Genomic DNA, 22,191 nt, shown 5'->3' on the forward strand with positions numbered 1-22,191 from the left:
TTCTTTCTATAACTTAAAGCTGTAGTTCCACTGTTTTCTCAGTCTTCTCATTTGCATTGTTTTTGACAAGAAATCCATTGTCATCTATTATTTTTGTTCCTTTGTAGTTAATGTGCCTTTTTATTCTCTGGAAACTTTTAAGATTTATCTTTATCATGTTTTGAGCAATTTAATTATGATGTGCCTTTGTATCACTTTCTTCATATTTCTTGTGCTTGGGGCTCATTGAGCTTCTTGGGTCTACGAGTTTATAATTTCATCTAATTTGGAAATTTTGTAGCCATAATTTCTTTAAATATATTTTTCTGTCCCCTACCTTCAGGGACTCCAGGTATACCTGTATTTGGCCACTTGAAGTTGTTTACTGATGTTCTCATGTAGTAAAGGCAAGAGATATTGAAAACTTAACCTACATGGCTGTCATTCATTGAGGATTAAGGTTCTGAGCTAAGAATGTAACATACATTTTTTCATTTAACCTTATGGGATAGATACTCTTATTATCCTCATTTTATAGATGACAAAATTGAAACTCAGAGTGATCCAGCAGTTCCTCCAAAGTTGTACCATGTAAATGGAATGGGGGGAAAAAAAGGAATTATATCTCATAGTTATTCCTCAAGACTAATTGATAATACCTGTGACAAATTAGATTTAAAAATTAAGGAAGAAGAAATCCTGGTGAATCCCAAGTTTGAGATTTCTATTGGAAATTCAAATAGATAACTCTTATTATAAGTTGTTGAAAATGTTGTACAAGTTCTAGAATAGAAATATGTTATTGCCACTTACAGTTCTGAAAGCCATTAGTCTTTGTTTTGAGATTACCTAAGGAGAAACAATAAAATACAGAATCTAGAATTGGCAGTATTTTAGCGATGGACAGAAGAGGAGAAATCATTAAAGATATATCTGGAGGAGAGGACAAAAAACAACTAGAATAAGGTGTTGTTGTGCTAAGCCTAAGAAGGGAATGCATTTCAAAGAGTGGGGGTTAGCTAAAAGTGTTAAATCATTAAGAAGCATAAAGGCTGAAAATAAACCATTAGGCTTAACTGTTAGAAAGTCTTTAGTGACCCTAACCAAAACAAATTCAGCAGGGTAGCATTTGAGGAATGCAGGCTAGAATGAGTTACTGCTATGGAAGTGATAATACCAAGCATGGCTCTTTGAAAATGCTGGGTGGTGATAAGTTAGAAGCCTGAAAGAGAAGAGGACTCAGGGAGAGTCAGTATGTTCTCAATATCCTTTTTGTTAAGTTTAGTTTCAAGTAAATTAATGATAGGAGGAGGGGCGATTATGGCTACATAGGATGTCTCTTTTGGCTTTATGATGTGGTAGCAGCTAACAGTTAATGACCAGACACTGTCCTAGGCACTGTAATCCTTACAGTATCCCTATATTGAAAATGAGGGAAACTGAAATGAGAATATAACTAACTGTCCTAAGGTCACATAGCTAGTAAGTAACAGAGACAGGATACAAGCTGAGGCATCCTGTCTTTGACTCTGCAGTTTTACCCACTAAGCTATATGTTCCCCTCCTGACCCAGGAAGTGATTCTGCTTTATTTAATCTTTTTGTTTTAGTAAAAGTATCTGGAATGATCATTTCTGAGACTATTTAGATTTTCTTTCCTTTTCGTACCTGCTTCAGATTGCATTACATTCTTCAAAAACTCATCTCTAAGGGTAGGAATAAGCTGCTTACTGTACTTCTATTCTAGGGCCCCAAGAATAAACAACAGACCCTAAAGAGATTTTAGTCTTGTAAATGGGAGAGTGAACCTTCTAGAAACTCAGTAGACAAATGAGCCTTGGTTTAAGCATTTCTTAAGAAAAAGATCAGCATGTTTTTTGACTTATGTTTAGTACTAATATGATACCAGGTTTTATCTGGAGCACATGTATTTTCCCTCTGCTTTGTGTAAAGAGTAGCATTGATGGCATAAACCCTAATAATGAGCCTGAAATTATCTTTTGTTCTGACGAACAGAGGTGCTTCCAGGCTAGTCTTTACAGTCATTATGAAAGAATGTGAGGAAATACAACTCTGCTCCCATTTGCACCAGACCTTGGCAGTGTTACACATATCCTTTATTCTGCCAGTCCTGTGACTGACTTCTTTTAAGATGATTCATAGTTGTTTTCCATGAGTAAATATGCTTTATTTAGTCTAAATACAGTTAGAACTCTTTTGCCCCATTTCTTCTTACCCTTTCCCCTTGTTGTGGCAGTTTATATTTACATTTGGGCAAGCTGACCTGTTAGCCCTAATGTGCTTTTGTTTGTTTTTTAAATGTTTATTCTTTGCCTTAGTTAAAAAAATGTCAGTTTTCTCTATGTGCCTAGATACATAATTGCACTTACTGATGGTCTCACAGAGAATGTTTCCTTGAGAGAATTCATTTTCCACTACAAACCTAATTTGTATTGACAAAATACACACTCTGATCTGAGTCTGGCATGGTTAAGGCCATTTTGAAAAACTCTCCAAAGCTTGTCTTATTTGTGTGCTGTATTGGAATGTTTTTTCCTTCAGCATTTATTGGAAAATCTTTAGATAGACCGAAAAAAAAAAAAGAATTTTACAATAAACACATACCCACCACCTTGATTATATCATTAACATTTTACTCTCTTACTTTATCACGTACCTATCTGTTTACCCATCATTTTTTACAAATTTCGAAATATATTACAGATATCATTATACTTTATTGGAATGTTTTGAGAAGGATGGCATGGTTTTGCTGCCCTGGGACTGCCAACTCTTGAGCGCCAGAAGTAAGAAAGACACATGTGTTACTAAATGGTATGGATTAGCCCATCTTTTTCCCTTAGTTCAGCTATAGTTGCAGTGGTAATTTCTCACTGGGTTATTTCAGTAGTTTCTGCCTTAGAAAAATCTCTTGGAAGCCACCTGATACCCAAAGAAACATTTATTTAGGAATATGAACTCGACAGAGAATATTCATTGTCTTCGTGTCCCACGATGCAGGCCAAAGTGCCTTCTGTTCACATGCCCTAAATTTATTGTTGGTACATAGGAAGTATGGCTTTCTTTTATCACATTGATCTTACAAAAGCCTTAGGTTCATAGATACAGAAAATTGTTCCTCGGCTGTTCTTGGTGTCTGCAGTTGTTTTACCATATGGTGCCAGGCTAATTTTGTCTGTTCTTCCCTTGAGGGCTTTTGTGAATTGATTACGTTTTTAGAAAATTTTTAAAATAACTTTTAAAATGTCAAAGCTTTCTCAGTAGAATAAAATATGATGAGAGATTACGTCAACATGAGAACAAGTTGGCTTAATAGAATTTTTCTCCAAAACTTAAAACATTTAAATTGAGTCTATAGTTACTCTATATAAATTGGCATTGGTCATATTCATAAAAGCCCCTTTTGATAGAAAATGTAATCTCAAACCTGAGTAAGTAAATCTATTAATATAGAAAGCAGTCAGTGTCTCTCAGTAGCTCTTCTCTCTCTGGAAAGATCATCTGTGGCCAAGCATGTAATTCCTAAAGGGAAGCATAGGAGAGGTGAAGAAGATAGCCCAGCCAGTCAGCTGAGCCTAACCAGTTCTGGTCATCAGTGGGATAACTCATGTCACTTTCAGATTTCATAGTGACATCTTATAATAGAAAAAACCTGGGTTTTGGAGTCAGAATTAGGTTTTGATTCTAGTTCGGGAACCAACTATATCAACTTGGGTCTCTCTAGGCCTTGTTAGACTCGTCAAGCCGGCTGAGCTCATGTTTTCTCCTTCCTCCCGGAGAGTCCTGACTGCCCAGCCAGAGCTCAGCATGTCTGTCTGAGTGTCTGCCACCAAGGGCACTCAAATACCCAGGAAACTCCCTGAGTGGCTAGCAGCACTGCTACTATCAAATGACATCATGGAAAACGATGGAGTAAAGAGCTCTAAGAATCAGTCCCTCCACTGAAGCAACCATTAAACTGGCAAGTCCAACAGAATCACTGATTTTAGAACTCTGGAATTGCTAAGTGCAAAAAGCAGATTATGAAACAGTCTCTGTAGTATGATCCCATTTGTTGTTTTTAAAATAAATACATGTGGTAGAGAAAATACTCAGAATATATGTGAATAGTATTTTGCTCTGGCTAATGGATTATTACTATTTTTTATAGTGAATATGTATTGCTTCTATAAAAAATAGCAAAAGTAAAATAGAAGTTTGTCAGTTTCTCAAAAAGTTAAACAGAGTTTCCATATGACCCAGCAATACCACTCCCTAGATATATACCCAAAAGAATTGAAAACATAAGTACACAAAACCTTGTATATGAACATTCATTGCATAGTTTTTAATGGCCAAAAAGTGGAAACAATCCAAATGTCCGTCAGCTGATAAACAAAATATGATATACCTATATAATGAAATATTATTCAACAATAAAAAGAAATAAAATACTGATACATGCTACAATATGAATGAACCTCAGAGACATTATGCTAAGTGAAAGAAGCCAGACACAAAAGGCCACATATGATAATATTAATGTGAAATGTCCAGAATAGGTAAATCTGTAAAAACAGAAAGTGTCTGGTTCCCAGGGTCTGGGAGGAAAGAGGACTAGGAAATGTCAGCTAATGGCTATTTCTTTGGGGGATGATGCAGATGTTCAGGATTTAGATAGTGATGGTTGTGCTACTGTGTGAATATTCTAAAAACCACTGAATTGTGTACTTAAACAGAATGAATTTTATGGTATGTGAATTATAACTCAATGTTTAAGGAAAGTAAAATACAATCTATTAGCTAGAAGACACTAGAATTAAAAATATGTTTTTAACAAGTTAAAGTCTAAATATACTGAATTCTTTACTTATAGTTATGGATTATAAAAGATTAAGTTTTGGTAAAGAGATGAAATCAGGAAATTATACATGACCATATAGCCATACCTCCACAGCTCCTTTTTCTGTGTGAAAATGTGGGACATTTTTAAACTGATAAACAAAACTATTTACTTATATTATAGATTTTGACCTTATATGTTTAACTATTTGCAGTACTTTGGGAACTGTTATCCTTTTTCTAATGCTCAGTTATCATTCTAATGACTTTCAGTTTTAAATGAAAACGTGTATATGTCTGTGTACATTTTCTCAAGTAAGCTCCCATCTCTAAATACCATCTTATGATATATAAGTGGTTTAATATGTTCTAAAATAGTATAAGCAGTATGGGTAGATCTCATTTCCCTCTTTATGATTTCCCTTTCTCTTGTCCTCATCCCTTTCCCACCCCTGGCTTTTATTCTCTAAAATACAAAATGAGCTTAGAGTGTAATACTTGTTTTTAATGAAATCTTTCAGTAAGCATTTATTGAGCACCTACTATGTGTCAAAGCAGTGTGTAAGGTTAAAGATACAGAAATGAAATACCTGGTACCATTCAGATAAAATGATATATCTTAAAGCTACTCTCCAAACAGTTAGGAGGACATTTAACCCAGATAAGGGAGGGCAGGCAGGACTTCTTTTTACTGTCAATATAATTAGAACCAAGTCACATCTCTTACACAATTTTAGAGAACTATTGAAAGTAGAGCTCATGCTTGGCCCTTAGCACATCCCACAACATAAGAGCAGAAAAAAATATTGAGAAAAGTAATAGGAACCCATCCCCAAGACCTGTGTATATAAGCCAAAATCTTTTTTTTAACTGGCATGATTACAAGCAGTACAGGTGCAAAGACTTGGGTGAAAGTATGGTTTCTGCCTCTTTGACTCCTTAACGTGTTGAAGAACTTTTAAAGTCTTTGCTTCCCTTAATATACCTACTAGATTTTTAAAAATACCATCAGGAACTTAAAGGAATTACTGTTTCCATTGACATTTTTAAAGAAACAGGCAAGTCGTCTTTACACTGCTTTTTGCAAGACTGAAATGCAATGGTATGGCCATATTGGTCACTGGACTGAAATATGTCCTTACTGGTTGGTAAAGAGCTGATGCTGTAAGTCATCTGGATGCCCCCCAATAGCCTGGCCTCTCCCCAGGAGTTCCAACCCTGTAGCTCCCCACAGTCCAGCAATTAAAAGGTTATCCCCAGACATAGGAGGAGGCCTTAAGGCCCTATTTCCTTACTCTTTTGCATCCTCCTGATTACTGGTATCCAGGCCATCCCCATTGTTTAGTAATTCTGAATATCACCCCCATTTTCTGACTGTTCTGTAAATCATTACTATTTTAACAGTGTGGGTTTTCAGCCCACTAGAGTGTCAGATGACTCTAGCTTACTTGCCATTGCTTATCTGTATAAAACCAAAATTCAGAGTTTTATTATTTTCTGAATAACCCCAGAATACCATCGTAATGTAACTCTAATTCTCCTAAGCCATACTTCCTTTTTTCTTTATTTCTTTCAATGTTGACGGCTTGGCCTAAGTTCTGTGTTCTCTTGTTGTTCCTTCCAGTTCACTTTGCACCTTACAGGCCTCCAGATATCTCCCTGAAGCCTCTGCTGTTTGAAGTGCCCAGCATCACTACAGAGTCAGTGTTTGTTGGCCGGGACTGGGTTTTCCATGAAATAGATGCTCAGCTTCAGAGTTCAAACGCCAGCGTGAATCAAGGAGTAGTGATTGTGGGGAACATTGGATTCGGCAAAACTGCTGTCATTTCCAGACTGGTGGCCCTCAGCTGCCACGGAACACGGATGAGACAGATTGCCTCAGACAGCCCACATGCCTCCCCCAAACGTACGTATTCCTTTCTAAAGAACTCCCTGTTCGTTGCTCTGAAATTGTTTTTGACATACTCATATTAAGTCTTAGATCTTTTCTTTTCTGATCTGCCAAACCTGATGTGCATGTGAGGACCACTCATCCAGAGTCGAGGGAAAGAGTGTAACACTCTGTGTGCATTTAACCTGCATACCCAGCATCCACCTCAGTGTGACTGAGAAAACCTTTCTCTTGGAATAAATTTATGACTCTTCCCTACTGGCTGGCTGACGAGTCTTCCTTTGGATGACGACTGCAGCAGTTCCCTGGAGGAGCCATGTGCTTCCAGCACTGTCAGCTTTGCTCAGCCTATGCCCACATGTGCTTGTTACATGCCAGCTCAGTCTGTTTGCAGTCTTCATTTCCTTGCTGTTGATGTCAGTATGCACTGCTTGGGCTTGAGCTTCGTTGTGCCCTTGAAGGGTGTCTCCTGCTTCCTTATGAAAAGACGCTGAGATCTCATATATACTCATGAGTCTTTCACCATGGCCAGGGTGCAGTTTGATGACCACCACTAGGGTCTTGTTTATTGTTTTAAATTCTTCTATAGTCCTGAGTACCAGGCACTCTCTAAGAGCCTAACAAATACTATTTCACCCAATCGTCATATCAATTCAGTGAGGTAGTCCTGTTATCTTCATTTCACAGATAAGTGATGTGAGAAGGCTCAGAGAGGTTAAGGAAGCCTCCCAGGTTTCACAGCCAGTAAATGGTGAAACTAGAATTTGATCCTAAACTCTCTGGTTTCAGACGCCAGTCTCTTACCCATTTTGCTGTGCTGCCTCCTTATTGGTGGAACTCACTTTAGTAAAGGAGAAAAAGGAAATGTATGATGTTCTTCCTATATACTGTGTATAGAGTTGGTCTACCTGATTTCTGTCAGTTAAAAAAGAACAGAAAAAGAAACTATTGCCCTACTAGTCCAAGCCAGTAATCTAACTCACTTCAGATTTTCAGATAGCAACCACTAGAAATGGTTTGTTTGAGATCATAGTAGTTACAGAGTTTTGCCAGTGCTAGAAATCAACAGGAATCAAAGAACACCCTCCAAACATCCTGGCTTCCTGCTGAAATTAATTAGCAGCCACATATCATAAGTAGGCTGATTGCCTCTAGTAAATTTATGGATATCTAACATATAAAAGAAGATCTAGTGTCTAGAAAGGAAACTGGTTGATCAAGAGTCTCTGTTCACCAGGCTATGTTAAGAATTGGTATTGAAGAGTTATTTTCTTAAAAGCAATGTCCGGCTTAGTTTCTGCATGATGCATTTCTGAAGTACATCAACATGGTGTCATGGTAGCCAAAAGCCCAGACATTCAGATTGAGCCCCAGCACTCCAAATGACTGTCCTTTATGACCTTGAGGATCTTACTTTAGTTCTTTAGGCCTCAGTTTTCTCATCTGTAGCATGAAGAAAGTGGGACTAGGTGATCTTTATGATCTGTTCCTATACTAAAATTTTGTGGTTCTAAGAACATATCTTCATGGTTGAAAGTAACTTTCCACACCTATTCCAGTATTTTCCTTTGAGTGCTTAAATATTCCACCAAACTGCTTCTTATCTGTGTAATCTAAGACATTAACTATTTGAGTGTGTCAGAAAGAAAACCAGACAGCTAATAGTCTCTCTGACCCTTCTGTAATCACCATTGCAGATAACAGATGGTAAAATCATACATAACAGGATAAATCCTAAGGGCAAGAAGAGCTGTTTTCTCAGAAAGCAGACATACCTGGGAGGCCCCCTCTAAGCCTAGAAGAACAAGGATTAATAGAAAACAGCCATGTGCTCCCCAAAGCAGAGTTCTTATAGAAGGTAGCTCATTAAGTTATTCTCTAATGTCCATTGTCTTTTATCTCTAAAGAAACACTAAAAATATTTTCGTAAGATAAATGTCAATAGGTTGAGACTGTAGAATTGGCCTGATAATTAACTTTCAAAACTTGAAAAGGTGTCAGAGGAGATACAGTATGTGGTTATGTATTTATCAGAATTACACAGAACCAGCAGTTAGCCCGGAGAAAGTAATGGTGGATGTCCAAATGAATTCTACCTCCGCCATCTTGAATGAACCGCTAGTCCATCAGAAGGGCCAGGAGTAAGTGAGGATAAAGTACAAGCTCTGGCATTAACCTGCTGCCATATGAGCTGGCACTGGGAATGTTAGTGACAGTAGCAGAATTTTTTTCATTAATGAATAAGAATGACGCCTGTATGTAGAGAGTTGGCTTAATTTTTTACAGAGTTTAATTTACGTTATGCTTGGATAGGTTTATTTGGAATCCAAATGGCTTTCCTGCCCCTCAGTCAGTGCTACCAATGATGTAGTTGCAGCAATAATGAAACGAAGTGGAAAGTTATTGGAGCTCCCAACTTCCATCTCTGCACCATCTGTCATCCTTTCTCCTGCCCCTGCTCCTCCGTCCACGCAGAGCAGTACTGTGGAAGCAGTGCTGTGGAAGATGTGAGCAGTTAGCCTGCAGTACTGCATTGCCCAGCTCTGTCCTTCCCCCACAGACACTCAGCCCCCAGCCCGCCCCCTCCTTGTCATTTCCCTGGGAAGGTACAGAAAAGCTGTCAAGGCAGGCACTGGCTTGTCATCGTGCTTTCCGCCTACACCCCTTCCCAAACCTGACTCCCCCATCAGTCTGTGCCACCGTCATCACCCACCCCATAACACATACACACAAAGAACAAAAACATTTGCAAAAATAGACCCATTGTGTAATTCAGGCATTATTACATTAACTGCAAGCATACTCGGTACAGTAGTTAGGGAAGCTCTAATACAAGACTTTATTTTCCTCTCACTAAAAGTCTCAGTGTAGTCATGACTTGGATTTGACATTTGCTAACAGCTGCCAAGCCCCTAACCAGCTGTTAAGTAAGTAACCCCTACCCTCCTTGCTCTGCTCATTTCAGAAGTCTGTTTTGCTAGTTTGCTGTGCTCACTGACTACTGCCTACCTATTAACTTTTACATCTGCTGTTCTCCAAATACCAAACAGAAGGTGAAGACACTCAGACCAAAAAGAGGGCATCTCCAAAAGGGAATAGCTGGGAGACAGAGAGTATTCACGAAATAATTACCCACAAAGTCAAATACCAGATAAAGGGGAATAGACTGGGGAGAGGGAGTGAACAGCAGAAATGATACAGTGACAATCACTGAACTTTACCTCAACTCACACATTCCTTTAGTCTTTTTTCACTGCCATCTCTCATACCTACGCTCCTATAATTACTCAGAACTCTATCCAGGGACCAGGGAATTTACTCTGCTAGTTGGATGGAAGACTCAGTTCAGTCCTACTGTTAGCGAGTTAAGGACTACCTTCCCCTGTCCTTGTCCTTTTCAATTACTGTCGATCATCACATAACAGTCTACTCATTTTGGTACCAGTTTTTAAAGTATGATCCATACTCATAAATATAGTCTATAATGTCTGGTAGTAAGATATTTTCCAAATAATATGAACAAATGGAGTTTTTTAAAAACAGTTTTATTAAGTTAAAATTCACATACCATGCAATACACCCATTTAAATTGTTCAGTTCAGTGTTTTATAGTATATTCGCAGTTATGCAGCAATCACCATAATCTAATATTAAGACATTTTCTTCCCCTCTAAAAGAAAGCAATCTCCATTCTCCTCCTAACTCCCTGCCTATACCCCGAGGTAACCACTAATTTACTTTTGTCCCTATGGGTTTCCCTGTTCTAGATATTTCATATAAGTAGAACCATATAATATATGGTCTTTTGTAACTGACTCATTCTTTGAGTGAGTGTAGTATTTTCAGGGATTATCCATAGTGTAGCATGTATTAGTATCTCTTCTCTTTTTTTTTTGCTGAGTAATATACAGTGTATGAATATACCACAGTTTAACCATTCATCAATCAATGGGCATTTGGGTTGTTTCCACTTTTTGGTTGTTATCAATCTTGCTCCTTTGAACATTTGTATACAAGTTTGTGTTTTCATTTCATGCTTTAGGAGTAGAATTGCTGGATTGTAGAACCAATGGAATTTAATGAATCTTCCTTTCGTTCAGAGTTTTATGATTATCTAATATAAACATCTCATCTTTTTAATCCAGATGTGGATGCCAACAGAGAGCTGCCACTCACACAACCACCTTCAGCCCACTCATCCATCACCAGTGGAAGCTGCCCAGGGACTCCAGAAATGCGCAGGCGGCAGGAAGAGGCTATGCGGAGACTAGCCTCACAGGTACAATGGGATTCCTAGCTCATGGGCATGCTAGTTCCATTTTAACATCAAGGGGCAAAGAGAGGTAAGGAGACCCTTGGCAAAGTGAACAAAAATATGTACAAGTATACCATGAGAAAAGTTTCTCTTTCCTGATAAAAAATACTAATTATGGAATCAGAACTGTTGCCGGAAATGCCTTTAGAAATAACCAAAGTCCCACAATGAATAGATAAGGAAGTTGAGACACAAAGAAGTTATGATTTACCCAAGATCACAGTGTTAAGTATTCAGCAGCTTATTTTCCTAGCTTGAACTCTTCCTGCTATATTACATGGTTTGCAATGTTTTTTATATGTTTGGGTTTTTAACTTCTATTTTTAATAAAGTAATGCATGCACATAGTTTATAAAATCAAATAATGCTCAAAGACTTACTTATAAACAGTAATTCTCTTCCCCAACTCAACCTACCCTTTCCCCAAATGCAGTCATTTTCAACTCTTAGGGCCGTTTCTCTGATCTTCACCTTTCTAAATATTCATATAATATTCTAAGTATTTATATACTGCTGTAACTTTTTTCATCAGTTTACACATTACCTATTGCTTCTTATTACGGATGATGAGAATTTTAGGTCTTCTACCTTCCTTCCTTCCTTCCTCTACCATCTCAATACAGTTTGTGTATGTAATAGTACTTTCAGTTTTAATACTGTGCAAATACGGTTCACTGTAGAACCAAGGATAATATTTCCTTCTTGAGCAATTTTGTTTTTCCTGGGATTATGAAATGCCTCATTTTTAAAATGTGCTTATTTTTCTTCAAACCTATGGCTGTCATTCCATAAGTCTTAAATACTTTTTGTAAAATGTCTATGAATACAGTGTTCCACGTCAATTATATCTCCCTTCCCTCGCTGCCCTGACACCCATCCCAGAGCCAACCTGAACTTAGAACTCCATCCACTAAGCTCAGTCTGGACCTAATGATTCTCTCAAGGCTTACTGCCTAATTGTTATCCTGGAAATTCCTCTTAATTTTCTTTTGTGTTTGATCCTATGTCATCTTTCTTGATTTCACTCATTTTGGTGGAGCAAATCCTCCAGTAGCTTCTAAGAAAGAATGCATAGGAAATAAGTTTTTTGAGACTTAATATTTCTAAAAGCATCTTTATTCCATTCTCACACATTACTGTTTGTTTGACATAACATAATTCTAGGTTTAAAATTATTTTCCCTCAGAATTTTGAAAGCATTGCTCCATTGTCTTGACCTTCTAATATTGCAATTAAATAATATGGTACTGTTCTTATTCCTAATTCCTTGTTTATTTTTCTCTCTGAAGCTTTTAGGATCTTTTTTTATCACCATTGTTTTTGGGTTTTCTTTTCATTTGTCCTGTTGGTACCTAGCAAGCCCTGTAGATAATCAGGATTCAGGAAAATGCTGTGTATTTATTGATAAGTCACTCACCACCATTTTCTCTCTTCTCTCCTGCAACTCCTTTTAATCAAAAATTAGATTTCCTATACTGATGTTCTAGTTTTCTTAACTTTTTTCCTATTTTCTATACTTTTGTTTTTCTGTTTTGATCTACCTTTAAAATATTTCCTCAACATTATCTTCCAGTCCTTTCACAATAACATTTATTTGACTATTATAGTTTTAATTTCCAATAGCTCTTCTCATTCCCCCACCCTGCATTGTTCCCTTCTTTTTTATAGCATCCTGTTCTTGTTTTATGGGTGCAGTATTTTCTCTTATCTCTTCTTTGTTAGGCACTGAAAAACTGATTGGAAGCTTGTGTGTATAGAGAGCTTAACTATATATAGGGTATTAAGATGCCCTACCAACTTTTATTGGAAATACCTAAAAGTTGGTGTCTATAAGTTTTTTTTCTCTTGCTATTCATCTTCTCTAGCAAAGAATCTACCAGTCTCCGTCCTGGAGGGTTTTTCTGCCTGGGTGCCAGCATTCTGGAGTAAGCTGGAGAAGGGAGCTGGAATTGCACTGTTCAGCATGCACACTTTCACTTAAGCCCCTTGTTATCAGCCCTATACCTGATCCTACCTACTCTGTCTGATGTCCCTAAGTCCAGATTCTCTCCAGTTTAGTTTCTCTAGGGAATACAATTCTTTTTCCTGTAGGTGTTTGGGAAGGCATTCACTTGGTAAGGAGGGTGGGGATGGCTCTCTGAGGATCTAACTGCTCTTTATATAAACTTCAAATGGTTTTTGCATTCAACTCCCTTCCTTAACCCTATCTTCCACAGTACCTGGTGCTTCTAACTCCTATGCTTTTCTGGGGTTTTACAGATGATTTGGTTTCCTCCTGTTGTGATAACCCCTAAAAGGCATTTGGTTTGCCACCTTCTATCTGCTAAAGTCACTTATGAATCCTATATCCATTTCCATCTTCATGTATTATAATCTGAGATTATAGATATCCATAGATGGAGTTTGCATTTCTATTTCTTATTCTCCTCTTTTTCTTTTTTTTTTTTTTTGAGGATTTTCCAGAGAACAGAGTACAAAATGTCTCTCTACAAAATTTAAAGAAGTCTCTTATCTTGGTTAATTAGCAGTGAGGAACAGGGAGTCATCTGCAGCATCATGAGGTTCTAATTTCTTTGTAGAAGTCCAGTGCAGCTCAGAGCCTGAAGGAGCATATTTCCCCCAACCTCACCTTTAATTCTCCGACTTATTGGTACACACCTACACACCTATTTTTAAGTGGACTTCTGAAAGCTATCTGAGATTTTTTTTCACAGTAATTGCTAACTCAGTGCAACTTTAAAAGACATCTCTGTTTTTAAGTATTCCATGTAAACTGGCTTAAGTCTTTTCTTTAGAACAATCAGAATAAGAATCATCTTAGAAATACATGAATGCTCAACACCCCTTTGAAGCACATATAATCATGAGGCCTGTTTTTCAGATCATTAAGACTTTTACCCAAGGTTACATAGTTAGAAATCGACAGAGCAATATTCAGTACTGCTGTTCAGACTTATAAGGAAATGGCAGCACATACTCAATGACAGCTGATAACCAACACTCACTCAGACAGGGTTGAGAGGTGGGTGACAGACAGCAGGGAGGACCAGAGACAGGGAAAGTTAGTGCCACCACCACTCAGCTTTCCAGCCATATCCAGTGTTGCCAAATTCTTCCCCAAAATCTAGGAATCCAGATGTTTATGTGAAATGTCCCAGTGTTTTGATGCTGACAACAAATTCAAAAATTTTAAGAACACTACGTGAGCTGGCATTACATGAGCCAAATCAAACATGTCTGGGGATGGTGGTACAGCATGGAGGGTATAGTCAGTGATTCTGTAACATCTTCCTATGGTGACAGATAGTAACTGCACTAATGGGGGTGAGGATTTAAGAACATGGGTAACTGCTGAGCCACTGTGTTGTATACTTGAAACCAATATAAGATTGCATATCAACTATACTTCAATTTTTAAAAATCAGAAATGTTCAACTTAAAAGATTGTGTGTTAACAGGTAGAACATCATTGAAAATAAACATTCAGAAAAAAATTCTAAACTATTAGAAATAATAGATGACTTGGAAAAGAAATACATGAATGCTGAAGAGCTTCTGTCATCACACCCATTCATTTATTCGTGTAGAATGTGTTTTTGCAACACCTATAATACAAGTTTGAAGTTAAAGCAGTGAACAGAACAGACACAGTCCCTGCTGTTAGGTAGCCCACATTCTCGTGGTGGGAGAAGGCCAATAAACAAATATGTAACATGTCAGGTGGCAATGAGTCCTAAAAAGAGCTCAGAGAATTAAGTCTCCCCAAGGTGTCACTTCTTATTCTCATCAAGAGAAAAAGTCCTATGATGCTTATGTTCAATATTTGGAAAATGTTACATATTATTAGTAGAAAATTAGCGACTACACTCACTTGAGAAGTGATCCCATTTAAAATTCCATGATTGTGTCTTCCTTAAGCAAAACATAAGTCTTTTTTGCACCTAGAGATGGGATATTTTTTAATTTATATTAAACACTGTGTAAGAAATAGCCCAATTAGAATTTATATTTATGTTCAATATTTGAAATATATTAGATATTATTAGTAAGAAATTAGTGATTATTTATACTTACTCAAGGAACATATTTTAGATTCCATGAACATTTCTTTCTTTTTTTTTTTTTTTTTATTTTGGTATCATTAATCTGCAATTACATGAAGAACATTATGTTTACTAGGCTCCCCCCTTCACCAAGTCCCCCCCACATACCCCTTCACAGTCACTGTCCATCTGCGTAGTAAGATACTGTAAAATCACTACTTGAACATTTCTTTCTTAAGCAAAATATAAATACATCTGTTTGTACCTAAACATAGGATATTTTTTAAGTTCTTACTAAACATTGTACAAGAATTGGCCTCTTAGATTGGAGACTGACGAAAATTGGGCTTGGGGTGGATTAATGATTGTGCATTGAGTATTGACCCCCCTATACAGAGAGATGCCCTCACAATATATATATATATATATATATATATATATATATATATATATATATATATATATAAACACACTTCCAATTGTAAAATAAATAAGTAACCGGGATGTAATGTATAGCATAAGGAATATAGTCAAAATATTGTAACAACTTGGTATGGTGATACCTGGTACCTAGAAATATCATGTATATAAATGTTGAGTCGCTGTGTTGTACACCTGAAACTAATGTAATGCAATGCTGTTGTCAACTACCCTTCAATAAAAAAAAAAAAAGAATTGGCCTCTTAGACTAAAACTGAATATTATCCCAGTAATTGCGCCACATGTTACAGTTCACATATGCAAGGTCGTGCTGTAGAAGCATAGAGCAGAAGCCAGCAGTCCTGCTTCTTGTCTATAACAAACCAGTAAGCAGAAATTACCTTTTCAATAAGATTTTCAAATCAAGTAGTATTTTGATGAGGTAAGCTAATATATGAGAATTGAAAGTGTCCTTTATGGCACAAAAATTCTCAATCATAATATAAGTTGATCACAGGGGTAGTAGTACAACATGGAGAATATAGTCAGTGATTCTGTAACATCTTTCTATGTTGACAGATAGTAAACACATTAGTGGGGGTAAAGATTTAATAATGTAGGTAACTGTCGAGCCACTGTCCTGTATACTTGAAACCAATAAAAGATTAGTTTTATTAAAGTATCAGTGATATTTCAGTTTTTAAAAAGATTCCTTTAAAAACCTCTCTTGATTTGATAGACAAAGTCCAGTATCAATTCTTTTATATCAGTAATTATCTTGGGTATTTTCAGGATGTACTGTCGGATAGGGAGGAAAAAGAGTATCCATAGAATGCTGACTTTCATGTAAAAAGAAAAAAAAGGGATGTAAGAAAATACATATGTATCTGTTTACTTGTGCAAAAGAAATACAGGAAGGCTAATCCATCCACCAAAAAGAGAAGAGATGTGTTCCATAAAGCAGGTGGGTGGGGAAGGAATGGCAGGAAGTGGATAATGGGAATGGGGTACAGAGATGAAAAGCAATTGACACTTTGAATATATCTTGTGTAACTCTGACTCTTAGAAACATAGTAATGTTCCACATACCCAAAAAATAACTAAAACCAACCAGTATATGGGGGGAAATCCTAATATAGAATGCAAACATTTACAAATGAACCTAACTGTATTACAAATAAATAATATGATCACACTGAGGAAGGCAGAGAAAAGAAATTAAGTTAAAAACTTTCTTAACTGAAAACTATAAAAGCGTAAGACAAAAAGAACTGTGCATAAATGCTGTAATCTAATTAATAAATGTGTTTCTCATAGGAGTATGTATTAGCGATTCTGAAAATCCTTCATGTATTGATTGAATAAGTACATGTATTGTAAATAACATAACCAGGTTTCTCATTATTGGAGAAAGAAGTTACAGATGAGGAAAGGGAAGTCTAAAATATGCCAGATAGTACTGGATTGAAATCTGAGGTATCATTATATACTTACATATATTTATATCTAAAGATATACCTATAGATATAGATAAATATAGAGAGAGATAAAGAAATATAGATGTTTATATGTGAGTTAGTATACATACATGCATTTACTTGCTTTGTCCACTGAAAGAGCCCAAAAGCAGTAACACTTCAACAGCCATAGCACGCTTACTACTCAGATCTTCTTTTCTGAACACCATTCTCCAACAAAAGAAACCAGGACTCTGGGGAAGTAAATGGTGCTAGGTCTATAGCAGGGTAAATACAAGATGAGCTGGAACATCTGGTAGTTCCAGAAAGCAAGGAAATGCTTTCAAAAAGATGGGAGCTGGAAAGAACACAGACCCCAACCTGAAGGAGATCTTAATAACCAAAGCTGGAACATATTGAGCAACAAAATAAATACAGTATTGGATTATAATCAGTAAAATAAAATAAGTCCATTTTTATTAAAATCAAATAAATAAATAAATCAGGCAGAAGGCACAGCTCTTTCTTCCAGTAGAGCTCCAATTAATAAATGTAGAAGGAAAGAGGAAATAGAAAGTCACTTTTAGGCAAGCACCACAGCAGTAATTGTTGCAGACAAAACCTACTGATGGATACTATAGTCAGGGGGCAAAGATTTGAGAAGAAAGAGGATTTGCATTGTCTCAAAGTATCTCCCCCGAGATATTTATTAACTACAAAGAGAAAGAGAGTAACTTTACAGTAGAGAAACCTGGCAGAAACATTTACCTTAACCAAGTGATCAAGGTCTGAATCACCATTAACAAGACATGTCAACACTGTGAAGCCTGTGGTATGATCCACTGAGGGCACAGTGCTCTATTCTTGCCAAAAAGTCTCAGTTGGATTATGAGGAGAACATCAAAGAAAACCAAATTGACCTTTAACAAAATAACTGATGAGTATTCTTTAAAAGTGTCAAGATCATGAAAGACAAAAGCTCTTAACAACTATAGGAGTCTCAGGTGAAATAACAACATAATGCAATGTGGGGTCCTGGATAGAATCCTGGAACAGAAAAGGGCATTAGTGGGAAACTAGTAAAATATGAATAATGCCTTTAGTTAATAGTATTGTACCAAGGTTATTTCCTGGTTTTGATAATTTTGCCATGATTATGTAAGATGTTAATAAAAAAGAAGCTTGGTGAGGGATATACAGAAACTGTGTGTACTACTTTTGCAACATTTCTGTAAGTCTAAAATTAGTTAAAAATAAAAAGTTAAAAAAGAACAAATAAAAGTCCTACTGCCATAAAAAAAGGTAGAGCTCCAAGCTGGAAAATTACTGAGGCAGACCCAAGTCTAGAAGCTATTCTTAGCTTTCAGTCTCAGGGTGAGGATCAGAGCCTTTGCTGAGAGCAGGAGGAAGAAGAGAGAAAGTTGTTCTTTATGCTGAACGGCGGTCCTGTGGAAACACTGAAGGCCAAACTAAAGTGTTGGGGAGGATGTGCTGAGTAGGAAATCAGGTGGTGGTGAGGCGTTCAAGCAGTGGTGGAAAGGAGACATGGAATAAGTATATGAGAGCAGACTGAAGGAAGGGCAGTCACAGCGTTAGAATTTAAATGGTACAAATGCCAGTTATGATAGAAATTAAATGTTTATATCCAAGTGAATTCCAGATATTCAAAGCTGCCTTTCTTTATGTGAGATTCACTTATTCCTGTCACAGATTGTTCATTTGAAATAGAAAGTGGTCTTTGGAGAACGAAGACCTGGGTCTGTTAACACAAGTCTGACAGATTTGCTGCTACTCAGTCATTAATTAGGGCCTTTGATGAAGCTTATGCTCAGTTTTATCATGTCTTATGTACAGCATTAAGTCAAAAGCTTTTTATACCCAAAGCTAATACTGAGTTTTAGTCTTTTCTCTTGTGTCTGTAGCCAACAAATAAATCCTTCCTTTCTTACCTCACAGGAGTAATCTAAAATTTTCTCATTGTCTTTTCTAAGAATTACTACAGTTCTGGTCCTATCAGATATATTCTGGATAGAACTGCTTCAATAAAAATGTAAGGATTCAACATAAGAAAAACTTGGGATATAAAATATAATAATAATATAAGAAAGACATAGCTGAAAATGAAATTTTGCCAAGTCATTTTGAGAGACAAGAATTCACCAAGAAGAAAGGGTTGTACCTGCTGATTTACTGGGGATAGATTAATTCTGAACCATTTTCAAGAAATTGGAGTAATAGTAACTGAGTACGGGTGGCCGTGATGACTTCCTCAGAGCTTCATGTAGCAATCAAATATTCGCCCCAGAACACTGACACAATGAGAAACTGCAGAAGAAATCCACATTCCCAGACTTGTTTCCCATTAGTGTACATAGGAAAATTGTAGATAATGTCAGTAGGCAGTTTGGGGGGAGTACCAAATGTTTTTGACAAGATTGTTTGTATTTATACATACTATATAACAACTTTGAAATGTCTGGTAAGTAACCTATTTTGAATCAGAGTGCAAATTCCATGAAGATGTTGCCTGAATTCTGCAAAGGAATTGAGACTTTGTATTTGGAGTGCCAAAGAAATACTTTAAGTTAAAAGAAAGGCAGCTACAGAAGGAGCAGCTTGAGCAATGACCTTTGCTAGATAAAACCTCATTCAGACAGAGCACAGATCATTCTTAATGAAATCAGTAAAAGAAACCTCTTCCTAAATTTCAGAATTTTTATCTTCAAACTTACATCCCATTACTTTAGGTAAAGGGTAAACTACTGCTGATTTGCTTAGCTGTGCTTTGCCTTGGCATGTGGAATCAATTGAGGTAAAATATGATGAAAATTCATATTGATTCAGAGGCTTGCTGTTTGCTTTTTATAAAGTGGAGATTTGTACCGATGTGGACATAACGATTGACATTCACTGTTCATTGAGAGGACAGATCAATTGCTGCCAAGTTTTCTCTTTGCGTTCTTTATATTGTGTTTGAGATTAGGTAATAAAGCAATGACCAATCTGTCTAAAGAAAAAAGTGCAGATTTTCTAAGTACACCTTCTCATTTCCAGTTCCATGTTGTGCTCAGACACTATTTCTTCACTCACAAACAGTTCCTATCCTCAACTTTATGTGTGTTGTGACATTTCCTATATAGGTCAATTTTTTTTATGCTTAATGAGAAGGATTTCAGGTATTTATTTTCAAAAGCAACATTCCCAGCATTTGTTAAGGAGCTAGGCTGGCCATACCTACAGATTAGGAGTCTTTCCAAAGCACAACCATTAGAGAATGACTCAGTTCTCTAAGAGGTGATTGAACAGCTTGAGTCCCAGTAGTGTATCTATGAATGCGCCTAGGCCACATTTCAGATGCGTGTAGGTACAAAGCTAGTAGCAAAAAAAGGAAATATACAGAATCCTAATGATGACATTGATGGTGGAGAGAAAGAAAGAGGAGGAGGAGGAAGGTGATGATGATGGTGGTGGCATTAGCTAACATTAATATGCCATTATTCTGTGCTGAGCACCATGCCAAGTGCTTTCCATATATTCAAGCTGATTCTCCTCTGCTAATTTCGTGCTGCATATATAATCCCATCATTTTTGTGGGTAGTACTGAGCCAACAGAGTGATCTAGATTTAAATCACCTTCTGCATTTGCCTTTGAGGCTAAGAGAACAACCAGAAGGTATAGAGTGAGCTTAAAATTCCAGGGTCCAGCCAGACAGCCCAGTCCCTGGGTGATACTGATTCATACACTTTCTAAGATATTTGAATCCAAGACCTGTACCTAACAAAAATCTCGCTCCTTTTCTTCTTTCTGTCATCAAATTCTGATTCTCTCTGTATCTAGGTGCTCTGAAAATATTTAATGGTAATTCTTAAGTCTAAATTATTTTATTCTTTATAAGGCTGTTTATAACATAGCTGTAATTTTTTTTAAGTGATAACTTATAAGCAGATATGTTTGCTAAGACTAGCATATGGTTTTTCTCTGATTATCTTATTCCTAATATTTGGTTACCAGATCAGACTCTTTTCTATACTGTCCTATGCTGGAAAAATATTAGAAAGGGTAATGTAAATCTTTATTCTCAGACTTGCTTCCTGTTTCTTAATATCCAGAGAGAAAACTCAATTTGTATTTATAAATTTAATTGTGAATTATGGTATCATATGTATACATAGAAATGTTGTATCAGGTTTCAGATTTTCGATAAATTGGGCAGTTTCTGAGTGAGCAGCTTTTCTTTTTACTTGGAAAAGTGGAGGAATGAGGAGGCGGAAAATACTGGAGAATGATCATGTAATAGCCATGGCACTTGCTCCTGCTACTGATAAACCCATTTGCATTCTCATCTTTCTTTCATAGGTGGTTGCCTATCACTATTGCCAAGCAGATAATGCCTACACCTGCCTGGTACCAGAATTCGTCCACAATGTTGCTGCTCTGCTCTGCCGCTCACCTCAGCTGGCAGCCTATCGGGAGCAGCTTCTTCGGGAGCCTCACCTACAGAGCATGCTGAGCCTTCGGTCCTGTGTTCAGGACCCCATGGCCTCCTTCCGGAGGGGAGTCCTAGAGCCCCTGGAGAATCTCCACAAAGGTACAGAAGTGACGTAAAGAGGGTGAAAGGTGGAGGCTTTGGAGCCCAAGCTCTCCCAGGGCATGCTATAGGAATGATTATTTTTATCTCTTTGCCAAAACTAAATGTTCCCTAGCTGATGTCCTACAGGATATACAGTTAAGAGAGAAAAGATTTTACTTGACAAAATGAAAATTCCTACAGAGACTGCTACTTCCTCCTTTCTTTATAAAAATTCTCTTTCTCACTTCCAAATATAATGCATTTTTCTTGTACTAAATATAATGAGCTGCCAGTCCCTTCTGTGGAGTTCAGATAAATCTGTAAAGCCACAACACCAGCTCAGTGTTGTGGAGTTCTATGGTTAGTAACCTCCTCAGTCTTTATGTTTGATATTTTTTATTTATTCCACAGTTGAGGAATAATCGTTTTAGAAAACAGGTCCATGGTTGCACAACTCTATATATACTAAAAATCAGTTGTCCCTAAGAGATACTTAACAGGTATTAAGATCTTTTTAAGAAGTAGGAGAAAAATGAAATGCAGTCCATCTCCTGCTAATGCTCATGCTCTTCCTCCTTTTCCCTCTGCTACTCTGCTGCTGGCTGGGCTCAAATCAGCTGTCTCCTCCTCCACCTGAATCTGCCCATCCCCTTAACAATATTGTGTCAGTGCTG

At 37.0% G+C, this 22,191-nt stretch overlaps 1 protein-coding gene across 9 annotated transcripts in view; it reads left to right on the forward strand.

Moving 5' to 3' along the window:
• TANC2 (tetratricopeptide repeat, ankyrin repeat and coiled-coil containing 2) overlaps positions 1–22,191 on the forward strand; it is a 376,540-nt gene that overhangs the window by 286,139 nt on the left and 68,210 nt on the right. For all 9 annotated transcript variants that reach the window (XM_036899778.2, XM_057501594.1, XM_057501595.1 and 6 more), the window contains 3 exons: positions 6,445–6,726; positions 10,857–10,990; positions 21,304–21,535. In XM_036899778.2, coding sequence (XP_036755673.1) covers positions 6,445–6,726; positions 10,857–10,990; positions 21,304–21,535 — 648 coding nt within the window. The remainder of the gene's footprint in view (positions 1–6,444; positions 6,727–10,856; positions 10,991–21,303; positions 21,536–22,191) is intronic.

Source organism: Manis pentadactyla, chromosome 4, assembly GCF_030020395.1.
Source record: "Manis pentadactyla isolate mManPen7 chromosome 4, mManPen7.hap1, whole genome shotgun sequence".
Taxonomy (NCBI): Eukaryota; Metazoa; Chordata; class Mammalia; order Pholidota; family Manidae; genus Manis; species Manis pentadactyla.